Source organism: Dama dama, chromosome 25 (assembly GCF_033118175.1).
Source record: "Dama dama isolate Ldn47 chromosome 25, ASM3311817v1, whole genome shotgun sequence".
In the NCBI taxonomy this organism is placed as follows: Eukaryota; Metazoa; Chordata; class Mammalia; order Artiodactyla; family Cervidae; genus Dama; species Dama dama.
Window position 1 is genome coordinate 38,762,472 of NC_083705.1, and position 12,409 is coordinate 38,774,880.

At 44.0% G+C, this 12,409-nt stretch overlaps 1 protein-coding gene across 3 annotated transcripts in view; it reads left to right on the forward strand.

The window, feature by feature from the left end:
* Positions 1-2,048: 2,048 nt before the first annotated feature.
* PAIP1 (poly(A) binding protein interacting protein 1) overlaps positions 2,049-12,409 on the forward strand; it is a 29,047-nt gene continuing 18,686 nt past the window's right edge. Inside the window, exons 1-2 of one of the 3 annotated variants that reach the window (XM_061129842.1) lie at positions 2,049-2,179; positions 3,487-3,656. In XM_061129842.1, coding sequence (XP_060985825.1) covers positions 3,558-3,656 — 99 coding nt within the window. In that variant the 5' untranslated portion in view covers positions 2,049-2,179; positions 3,487-3,557. Of the gene's footprint in view, positions 2,180-2,365; positions 2,898-3,486; positions 3,657-12,409 lie in introns of those variants that run through there. The other 2 variants (XM_061129840.1, XM_061129841.1) reach the window with 2 other exon arrangements.

A 12,409-nucleotide genomic window follows, 5' to 3' on the forward strand; every position in this document is an offset into this window, starting at 1 on the left:
TCAGTCTTGAATATTCATTGGAAGGACTGATGCTGAAGCTGAAACTCCAATACTTTGGCCACCTGATGCCAAGAAGAGACTCATTGGAAAAGACCCTGATGCTGGGAAAGATTGAAGGCAGGAGGAGAAGGGGACGACAGAGGACAAGATAGTTGGATGGCATCACCGACTCAATGGACATGAGTCTGAGCAAGCTCTGGGAGCTGGTGATGGATAGGGAGGCGTGGTGTGCTGTAGTCCTTGGGGTCAGAGTCCGACATGACTGTGTGACTGAACTGAACTGAAAGAGCAACATCTAAATTATCTAATTTATCTAACAAAAGGGGCTATAAAGATAACCTGATCTCACCATGGATGCAGAATAGCCTCATTCTCAGATAAGAAAGTCTTAGATATGGAAAAGGAGCTAGCCATCAAGTTCTAAGGGGAGAAAAGAGGGATGAATGCAAACAAAAGTCTGGGACAGGATTGGATCAGCTACTTTGGTGGAACATACAGGATAACTCTTGTTAAGCATACAGTTTGTGGAGCTTTCGTACACAATAGAAAAGTCCAAGCAAGAAGTGATGACCACCTAAAAGAATGGATTTTTATGTTATGGGCATTACCTCATCTAATTTTTAAATTACAATCTTGTCTTTGTGATATATGCTTAGTGCTGCAGGATACTTACTATTTATAACTGAGGAAACTGAGGCTCAGAGAAGCTAAATCCCTTGCTTACCCAAGACCACCCAGGCATTAAGGGTCTAAACCAGGATCCAAACCAAACGTCTGGCCTACTTTGAATCCTACCTTCTTTCTCAGCACCGAGGAACTACACTTTTTGCTGGCTTCCATCCCTTACTTATTTTTGCCAACAATCAACAGTGTTAATCATTTATTCATGATTGCCTTCATTAGGGCTTTACAGGTGGCTCAATGGTTAAAAAATCGGCCTCCCAACACAGGGGATGAAGATGTGGGTTTCATCCCAAGGTTGGGAAAATCCCCTGGCAGAGGAAATGGCAACCCACTACCCTGTTCTCCCCTGGAGAATTCCATGGACAGAGAAGCTTGGCGGGCTATAGTCCATGGGGTCGCACAGAGTGGACAGGACTGAGAATGCACGCCTTCATCAGAGCCGTTTTCCTCCTTCATTTAGGTGAAGATGTCAATGTTTTCTTTATTAGCAAGAAGAAAAAAATGTTAACAGGAGGTTTCTTTTTTCCTAACAAATGATTCTCAAGATGACAAAATTGAAAAACATTAAGCCTTGCTTAAAATACAGGGCTAAAAAAAAAAAAATACAGGGCTACAATCAATTTGTGAAGATGTTTCAATTTCATAGCGAAAAAATGATTTTTTTCTCCTTTCCATTACTTACATTTCCCCCTCATTTGGCTTTAGCACCATCAGAGATGATTTTTAAAAAACAATAATTTACACATAAATAATGGATAGAAATTTGTTGTGCAGTGCAGTAGCAACTAGCCTCAGAGGACTACTGAGCACTTCAAACGACTTCGTCCTAAGTGAGATATGCCAGGAGCGTAAAATACACTTTGGATTTTGATTAGTATGAAAAAAAACCCTCAATATCTTTATTAATTACATGTTGGAATGATACCATTTGATCTACTTAAGTAAATGATATTATGTAAATTAATTTCACCTGTTTCTTTTCACTCGCATACGGTGCATTCTAGAAAATTTATAATTATGTAAAGTGGCTTGCATTTGTGGCTCTCATATTTTGATTGGACAGCACTGGCAGAAGATGAAAAAGAGAGGAGTTTCATTGAAAGGTAGTGTATTTTCTTAAAATTTCTGAGGGTAAGAGAAAAAGAGAAGAGGGTAAAGCTTGGTCATACCGTGACCTACTGTGATAAACACCTACAGTGAATTGAGAGGGGCGGGGGCCGGGGTGGGGGGCGTATTTCGATTCTGTTCCCCCTCCCTTCCCCCGCAGCTAACGTAGCAGGTCGCAGACGAGCTTCCACTGCTCCGCTCCCCGCCAGTCCTCGGGTCTCGCCTGCGCCCGCACATTGAACACACCTGCGCGCCCCCGGAAGGTGCGCGTCGGCGAACCCTGGCGCCGGCTCCACGCCCCCTCCCCCCGTAATTTATTTTCCTGGCCTCAACCGTCAGTCTCGCACTTCTCTCCCGAGAACCATCGCGCAGGCCGGGCCTAGCAGGGGTAAGCGCCGCGTTCAGGCCCCCCGCCCGGGCCCCGCGGCCTAGGCGCCGCTCGCCGGACCGCCTGCTGGGCTGCGGCTGCCCGCCCGCCCGCCGCGAACGGGAGGAGCCGAGGCCGGCGCGCCCGGGGCCTCCGGGCCGCGGGGGGCCGCTGTGACCCACCTTCGCCCCCGCCGCGCCGGAGGCGGGAGAGCCGTATTTGGGGGGAGAATCGGAAAGCCGAGGCTATCCGCGGGGGGCGGGCGCTCCGGAGCGGCGGGTTCGGCGGGTGCTTTAGCTGCCGTCCGCTCCGCCCGCCGAAGCGCTGAGGAGACTAGCGGGGACCTGCCGCCCTCCTCCTCCATGAGGCCTGAGTGAGCGCCGCGGCGAGAGCCGGCCCGCGGCGCCTCCCCCCGTGTCCTCTCCCGAGCGCAGCAGCAGCGGCCCCCGGAGGAGGAGGAGGAGCATGTCGGACGGTTTCGATCGGGCCCCAGGTGCTGGTCGGGGCCGGAGCCGGGGCCTGGGCCGCGGAGGGGGCGGGCCTGAGGGCGCTGGTTTCCCGAACGGAGCGGGGCCTGCTGAGCGGCCGCGGCACCAGCCGCCGCCGCCGCCTCAACCCAAAGCTCCGGGCTTCCTGCAGCCGCCGCCGCTGCGCCAGCCCAGGACGGCCCCGCCGCCAGGGGCCCAGTGCGAGGTCCCCGCCGGCCCCCAGCGGCCTGCCCGGCCCGGGGCGCTCCCAGGTACGGAGCCGCTCTAGGGGACCCCGTCCTCCTGGGCCAACGCTTCCCCCACCACGGCCCTCCGCGCGCCCCCCAAGGGAGGCGCGCTGTCTCCTCTTTAACCCCCGCCTCCCGGAGAGCGTTCTCCGAAGAGCCCGGTTGTTTCGGGGTGGGGACGGGCCCAGAACCGGGTTTGGAAGGTGGCCGCCGGAATCCTTTGTGCGCCCCGGCGGGGGGAGGGGCCCGCGGCGCCCTCCGAGTTCTGCTGTCCCGGGAGGGAGTGAAATTCGCCTCCCCTTCCCCAGCCCCCGAGGGGGAGGCCGGAGGCGGGCGCCCACCTCTTTTTAACCGACTCTTTAAAAAGGAAAAAAGGAAAAATAAGCCCTCACGTGTTTATTTAGAAAGCAGTATGTTCATAAAATGAGCTAAAGCAAGTCTATTGTTCCTTTTTGCAGGCTCTCTGCTCCTATCCTGGCGATAACCTTAAAATTCGTGGTGGTTCTTGTTTGAGTTAGAAACCAGTCTTGCTCAAATGGCTTTTCCGTATTTGTAAGTTGTTATCCAAAGGAACGAAAGCATCTGACACCAATTTTTTTTTTTTCTTTCTCAGAACAAACGAGGCCCCTGAGAGCTCCATCTAGTTCGCCGGATAACATCCCACAGCAGAATTCGGAGTCAGCAATGGCTAAACCCCAGGTGGTTGTAGCTCCTGTATTAATGTCTAAGCTGTCTGTAAACGCCCCTGAATTCTACCCATCAAGTTACTCTTCTAATTATACAGTAAGTACATCTTTTTACTGCAACTCTAATATTACTGGAAGAATGTGGTTATTACATCATTTATCAGTATGCTGGTGTTCTTTCTGTGCCGCACATAAAAACACGATTGTATTGAAATCATGAGGGGAAAAAAAAAAGTGATTCAATAATGTATTTATTATATTCGAGGTAGTTATTACAGTCAAGGTATCAGAACATAAGCTTGAGAGTAGACAGTCTTGTCTATTTTGTTCATTGCTGTATTTCCACCATCTATAGTTTAATAAATTTACGATGGTCAATGACATCTTCAGTCTGTAAAACTGAAGTTTGTGTCCTGACTTTATGGACGACCTATAGAATAGTGGCCTGAAGAAAAAAAAAAAAAAAGAATAGTGGCCTGGAAAAGTTAATTTTTAATTTGATTTTAGCGGGGCAGCTGGATATCCATTGGTAACTTCAGGGTAAATTAAACAGTGGTTTTGCTGCGGGCTAATTGTGGTAGGTGTTTGAATGTTAAGGAGTACACATCTGGGCTCTGTTATGTTAAAATAGAAGTGTTTCTGGTTCTAATTAACGGTTATATAGAAATGTAGGGAGTTTTGATAAAGTGTTTAGGTATAAAGAACTTCTTTCAGATTCATCTCTGTCAATAATATAAATGTTAGAAATTGGTGTCACTTAAATATCAGGAGAAAGCATCAAGCATGGTTGGGATACAAAGAAAAGAATTGTTACGATGGTAAATGCATAGCAATTAATTGTAAATAAATAGGGCAGGGATCATTCTGGATTGAAGAAATGATAATACTTTAGCATAAGTCCTGTCTCTCCTGTTCTTCATTTTTTGACATGTAAATATACGGAATAGTGTAACTCGGGTTTCGCTCAAAGTTTCACAAAGTGAAAATTCTTGGGCATCCAGCATCCAGATAATGAAAAGGAACATTATCATTATCTTCATAGCCCACTCTGTTTCCTTCTAATCATTACTGCTCTCCAAAGTGAAAGTCGCTCAGTCGTGTCTGACTGTTTGTAACCCCACGGACTATACAAACCATGGAATTTTCCAGGCCAGAATACTGGAGTGGGTAGCCTTTCCCTTCTCCAGGGGATCTTCCCAACCCGGGAAGGGAACCCAGGAACGAACCCAGGTCTCCTGCATTGCAGGCAGATTCTTGACCAGCTGAGCCACAAGGGAAGCCCACTGCTCTCCAAAGGTAACCACTATTTTGATCTAACAGTAATTTTGCTTCTGTTCAAAATTCATATAAATGGAGTCACATAGAATACACTCGTTTTCATTCAACATCAAAATTAATCAGTATTGTAGCATGTTACTGGAGGTGATTTAGTCTTGTGGCAGTCCACTGTGAATATTTGTTGATGAACATTTGGTTGGCTTTCACAGTTGGGCTATTATGTTTGGGGCTGCTGTTCTTGTCCATGTCTTGGTGGATATTTGCCCTTGTTTGTGTTTGGTATATATGTAGGAGTGGAGTTGTTGGGACATAGGGTAGCTAGCTTTAGTAAAGACTGCTGAATGCTTTTCCAAAAAGACTGATTCCAATGTATTCATTGAGTACCATATGGTTTCCAGTCAGTTTAATTCCTTATCAGCACTTGGTATTTACTATTTTAAGTTTAGCTATTCTGGTGGGTGGGTGTCATCTTTTTTAATTTGTAAAGTCCCTGATCAACTAATAGTGGCACACTTTTTTTTTGTTGCTTTGGCGGTGAGAGTTGGAGGGAGTTTACTTCCATATTTGATAGAAGATATAGGAGAACTTTTTATTTCATATTTTAGAAACTTCATGCAGTTAGACTGTATTAGGAAAGAGCTTTGGGGATGGAGAGGGGAAAGTACAGGCATAGCAGGAAGAGCATTTGACTTGGGGTGGAATGGGCCATCAATCATGTAAAGTAGAAATGAGAGCAGCTTGGATTCTTGCCCCAAAACTGTTTTTGGCATAGAGAAGACAGGAACCATTCGAGAGCTTTGAGTAGCTGAGTGACTCTTAAGGATACTTACCTTAACAGCCACAAACGGTTTCTCATTTGTTTGTTTTCCCAGTGATTTAGGCTATTTCATGGTGAGAGGGATGTAGTTTTTCGTAATTCTTTACCAGCCAGTTTCTTAAATAGTTCAAGTGACTCCCTGAGAGCGGTGGATTGAGCCATGTTAGTCGACTTCTTTGAGCCACTGCCGTCCTTTTAGCACTCCTTAAATCTCTTGTAGATCAGCTCCATCTTGGCTCTGTTTGCCAGAGCCCATGGCTCACATGTTGCCTGCAGGTGTGTCTTCTTTGGCCCTGCGTATTTTTTTTTTAAGGGGGCTTTATAATTTACCAGTACTTATATTAGATACTGCAAAGCTGATTTACTTATTTATTTATTTATTTTTTTGAGGGTTCTTTGAAATCATAAGATCTGGCCATACTGGACTGCTATTTTGATAGAGCAAAAGTTGGCTGGAGCTGAATAGAGGCAGCCCCTTTAGATGGTGTGTAAGCTCTGATTTGCTCACCGGCTTACTTCATTTGCCTGTAATCCACCTGGATTCTATAGGCATTCAAGCTTGCTGAGTGCGTGTGTGCTCAGTCGGGTCTGACTCTTGGCGACCCCATGGACTGTAGCCGGCCAGGCTCCTCTGACTGTGGGATTTCGCAGGCAGGACTACTGGAGTGGGTTGCCATTTCCTTCTCCAGGGCTCATACCAGGATCTCTTGCATTGCAGGCAGATTCTTTACTGTCTGAGCCACCAGGGAAGCCTCAAGAATGAGTCCGACTCATATCAAAACTTTAAGGACTAGACACAGAAGGGGGGACGTGCCTGTCAGAGCACTCACAGGGCTCCCCAGGAGTCCAGCCTGCGTCTTTTGCATCTCCTGCATTGTCAGGCGGATTCTTTACCATTTACCGCCTGGGAAGCTTGCTACTCCTGCCCTGATATATTCTCTGGCCTTACCCTTTTACCCTCTGTCAAAGCTAAGAGTTTTTCTCAATCCAGTTAGTCACAGAATAGCAATATCCTTGATTTTTTTTCCCCCTGAGTCTTAGGATAAAGTCTGATTATGAGAGAAGCTTTTCCTGACAGTAACCATAATCCAGAGTTAGCTGTATTCACTCACTTGTTCAGAAAATAATTGAATACTTAACCATGAGTCCAGGGCTGGGGATACAGCACTGGATAAAAAGTTCTTATCTTTATAGAGCCTGTATTCTAGTGGTCTCCTGGCTGGATTTCCAGAAATTCCTTGTCTTCCTTTGTTATACACGTGAGAATCTCTTGCTTGGTATCCTTGAGCAGGATCTGCTCTCAAGAATGCATGTTTTTTACATTTTTTATGATAGTCTTTTGTTGTGCTTTCATAACCCTTCTAAAACTCCAGGTCCTTTTATCTTCAAACCTTCCTTTAATCTCACTGCTAGAATCTTCTTTTTATGCCTTCTTACCAATGAGTTGCCATGTCCATCTATTCCTGGCCATGGCTTTTTCTCAGGTAAACCACTACATCTTAAATATTTAATTGCAGTTCACTTATGAGAACCAAAAATTCCACATAGGAGTTGATAAAGCATTTATTAAGAGACAAAATCCCCCCACCTTCCCCAACATGCACAAAAAATCCCAGCTTTTTCTGAGAACATCCTCCAGGTTACTGCCCAGTTTTTCTTCTGCCTTTTAATAGTGACATTCTCCAAAATGAAAAATTGTTCACTGTTGTCACTACTTTACTCCTCACTGACCCTTGAAACCTCTGCAGACTGATCCTCTTAATTGTACTATTTTTGTGACAGCTGATGTTTTTATTTTAAAATTGATTGTCCTCTTAACCCTCATCTAAATAGACTTCTTGAACACCATGTGATCTGTGAGGTTGACTTCTGGTGTGGGTCCTGAGCAAGGTGCCAAGGGTACATTTTCAGTCTTTCAAGATTTCCTCCTTTTTATAAGAACTGAATATTTATAATACCAATCTTGTCTTTTCCTATTTGGAACCAGTCTGTTGTTTCATGTCGTGTTCTAACTGTTGCTTCTTGACTTGGATACAGGTTTCTCAAGAGTCAGGTCAGGTGGTCTGGTATTCCCATCTCTTTCAGAATTTTCCACGGTTTATTGTGATCCACACAAAGGCTTTGGCATAAAGCAGAAATTGATGTTTTTCTGGAACTCTCTTGCTTTTTCAGTGATCCAGTGGGTGTTGGCAATTTGATCTCTGGTTCCTCTACATTTCCTAAAACCAGCTTGAACATCTGGAAGTTCACGGTTCACGTATTGCTGGAGCCTGGCTTGGAGAATTTTGAGCGTTACTTTACTAACGTATGAGATGAGTGCAATTGTGCGGTAGTTTGAGCATTCTTTGGCATTGCCTTTCTTAGGGATTGGAATGAAAACTGACCTTTTCCAGTCCTGTGGCCACTGCTGAGTTTTCCAAATTTGCTGACATATTGAGTGCATGGACATGGGTTTGGGTGGTTTGGGTGGACTCCGGGAGTTGGTGATGGACAGGGAGGCCTGGTGTGCTGCGGTTCATGGGGTCGCAAAGAGTGGGAGATGACTGAGTAACTGAACTGAATCTTGTCTTAAATTTTTCTCTTTTTACATAGTTTTGATTACCAAGACTGCAACCATCATTGTCTCAGATTTGAACCAATGAAATTATTCTACAGCATTTGCTCCTATGAGCACCTCTACTTGTTTACCTTTTCCTTTGGTTTCTGTGGCAGTTCTTCATCCTTGCAATTTTTAGACCATTCCTCCTCTCCTCAGACTGCAGGCTCTGAGAATTCTGTCTTTTTTCTATTTTATTACTTCCCTTGATGATAGTGCCTATCTCCTAGAATCTGACCATCACATACCTTCCTGCTGATAACTCTGGAATTTAATTCTTCCTCTCAGCTCCAGGCTTATGTTTCTATTTGTTTTGACCTCTTCTGAGGATTGCGAGTTCAAACTCAAGAACAAAGATAAATTCATCTTTTGCAAACCTTTTCTTACATTTTTATATTCTAACTAACTGCTCAGGCTAAAAGCTTGTATAGTGTATTGACTCACTTTCCCTCTTTCACAGTCTTGCCCACTTTTGATCTAGTTGACTAAAATAGTCTTGACTGTTTACATTAAGTATCTGATCATTTTCTTTTGTTCCCACTGCTTTGCTTAGGGGCTTACCTCTTAACAGTGTATTCAAAGAACCTACTAGAAAGTCAGTTTTCTGTTTGATGTTCCTCCTAATCTCTTGTCACAGAATTCTAAGAAAAATAAGACTTAAAATATTCCTCAACTTGGAAGCCATTTGACTTCACGTTAAAGACTGAAGAAATTTATACTTTAAAAAAATCTGGTACTAGAAAACTAACACAAGTTTTGATTCAAACATTGCAGTGCTCATCTGTTCAGAATACTCTGTGCCGCCCTTTTCACTTGAAACAGCAGGCTCTGAATCCCCTGTTCAGCTCTATTCAGAACAGCTCTGTTTTCCTCTTTTACTTTCACATTTCAGATTCCCTTAAAAGAGCTATGCTTATTTGGAAAAAAATCAAAAACTGAAGTCAGTGTTCTAACCTGCATTTTGGTTCAATGAAAGACATGTGATAAGAACAGTTAGGAAATCAATATCATTAGCTGGGAGACTTTCTGCTTTTCGTTGTCATTAATAGTAGGATACCGCAAATGTGTAAATTTTAAATTGCATATGAAAATCATAAAACTAGTTTTTAATTGTAAAACTCACATATGTTTGTAATTACCATTAAGTAATTATTGAATATGATGCATTTGTCATGCTGAACCGCTTTCACAAATTCATAATAAAGTCAGCGCCATGCCCGTTTGCTTCAGTCATGTCCAACTCTGCCACCTACAATCTTTATGGACTGTAGCCCGCCAGGCTTCTGTCCATGGGATTCTCCACAAGAGTACTGGTGTGGGTTGCCATGCCCTCCTCCAGGGGATCTTCCCAACCCAGGGATCTAACCCATGTCTCCTGCGGCCCCTACATTATAAGCGGATTCTGAGCCACCAGGGAAGCCCTAAAGAGTGAGTATTTATAATTGTTTCCTCACTCCAGAGAGAACTTATTCTTTGTCTATCTTTACAGAAATTTTCATTCTCTATAACTCTCTAACAGTTAAATAGTACAAAAATATGGTTCTGTATTCTTTTAATTTACTGTGTTGACAGTATTTCAGTGTTGATACGTGTCTTTTCAGTGGCTAGATGATATTCTATCATGTGGATATAAGGTAATATACTTAACCAATTCTTTGAATTGTTGGATGAATTTTTGGCAACTTATTTATAATTTAAAACTTATTGTAAGTTTATAAATAAGTAAGCTTATGTGTCAAAATTGGGTTATAGGCCTTTGACTTTTTTTGGAGTATAGCACAGAACTTAAAAGCATAGACTTTGTTCTGTGCTCAATTCTTAATAACTTATATGTCTACAAGAGCTATAGGAGCATGCGTAGATTACTTGAGTTAGAACAAGATCCTTCCTTGCCTAAACCCACCCTAACCCCGACCCCTGCTTGGTTTTTTCACTGTCTCTTGAACTGGTCTTAGTGTGGTGCCCAAAGCCCACATGATCTCCCCATTTGCCTTATGGATCCCATTAGCGACTGCTTTATCCTCAATTTGTGTATTCTGGCATCTCTTAAAGGTATTAGGCAAATGCATCTCCTTAGGGCCTGTATACTTCTTGTCCCCCTTGAATAAAATCTTTCCTCAGGTATTTGTGTTGCTGGTTTTTGGGTTTGTTGTTTTACTCTTTTTCTCTCAGTTCAGATATTAACTGTTCGGAATTCTTTCCTGACCTTTCTTCCCCACTATATCTCAATATCTGAAAGTGTCTGCCATTATGAAATAGAAGCCCAAGAGAGGAAGAAGGACTTTGTCTCCTTTATCCATGGTGTGACAGTATTCCCAGCACCTAGAGCAGTCAAGTAAGCACTCAACACTCAGATGGTTTTGAGTGAACAGCATGCTATATCTGCAACTGGTAGCTATTAGTTTATTGATAGAGGACCATCCTAGGTACCATCTAGTGGATCATTCTCCTTTCTAGATGCTTTTTACACTTTAGCTCCTTTAGGTGTGAGAACATGGCTGTTGTATTTGGAATGTGTTTCAGTACTTTGCTAGAAATTTAAAATTTGTTGAACACTTAGTACCTTACTGTGTACTGGTCCAAGGGTGTTTACTAATTAACTCACTTAACTCATTAACTCGTGTAATCCTGTCACACAGCTGTAATGTTTATGCTTCATGAATTTGAATTTCATCAACACTAATGTTGCTTTATCTCACAGTACAGTTAATTTGGCTGCAGGTGTGTGATCAGACAGACGTGTAAAGTGTGCCAGTGTCCCTGCTCTGCTGCTCGGCGGGCCCCGTCTGAGCACGTGAGGCGCAGTGCTCTTTGCTTCCTGCCTCTGCTCTTAGCTCCTGAGTCCTCTTAGTACCTGCAGCGTGTCATGTTAAATGTCACTTTAGTGTCTAGAAGTATAAAAAAATTATGCAACCTGGCCTCTAAATGGTGGTCAGCTTAATAATAGTGTTCATTACCAGCAGTGTTAGTCTTCTCAGTAAGATTATACGTCAGCTCCAACATGAGGCTTTCCTAGGGCAAATTCTGACTAGTTTTGATTTTTTTTTTTCCTTCCTTTCTTTACTCGCTGACTTTGGAACTTAACTCCTTCATAAAATGCTTCCATACTCTAGTCATAATTGTTTCATGTGGTTTCTCATTTTAACTTCTTTTCAGTTCAGTTAGGTTGCTCAGTTGTGTTCGACTCTTTGTGACCCCATGAATTGCAGCATGCCAGGCCTCCCTGTCCATCACCAATTCCCGGAGTTTACCCAAACCCATGTCCATCGAGTCGGTGATGCCATCCAACCATCTCATCCTCTGTTGTCCCCTTCTCCTCCTGCCCCCAATCCCTCCCAGCATCAGGGTCTTTTCCAGTGAGTCACCTCTTCGCGTGAGGTGGCCAAAGTACTGGGGCTTCAGCTTCAGCATCAGTCCTTCCAACGAACACCCAGGACTGATCTCCTTTAGGATGGACTGGTTGGATCTTCTTGCAGTCCAAGGGACTCTCAAGAGTCTTCCCCAACACCACAGTTCAAAAGCATCAATTCTTCGGTGCTCAGCTTTCTTCACAGACCAACTCTCACATCCATACATGACCACTGGAAAAACCATAGCCTTGACTAGACGGACCTTTGTTGGCAAAGTGATGTCTCTGCTTTTTAATATGCTATCTAGGTTGGCCATAACTTTCCTTCGAAGGAATAAGCGTCTTTTAATTTCATGGCTGCAGTCACCATCTGCAGTGATTTTGGAGCCCAGAAAAATAAAGTCTGACACTGTTTCCCCATCTATTTGCCATGAAGTGATGGGACCGGATGCCTTGATCTTAGTTTTCTGAATGTTAAGCTTTAAGCCAACTTTTTCACTCTCCTCTTTCACTTTCATCAAGAGGCTCTTTAGTTCTTCTTCACTTTCTGCCATAAGGGTGGTGCCATCTGCATACCTGAGGTTATTGATATTTCTCCCAGCAATCTTGATTCCAGCTTGTGCTGCTTGCAACCCAGCATTTCTCATGATGTACTCTGCATATGGCTTCTTTTGGAAAGGGGTAAATTTTATCAAGCCTCATAGTTATTGGATTTCCCTGGTGGCTCAGATGGTAAAGAATTTGCCTGCAGTGCAGGGGACCCACGGGTTCAATCCCTAGATTGGGAAGATTCCCTGGAGAAGGGAATGG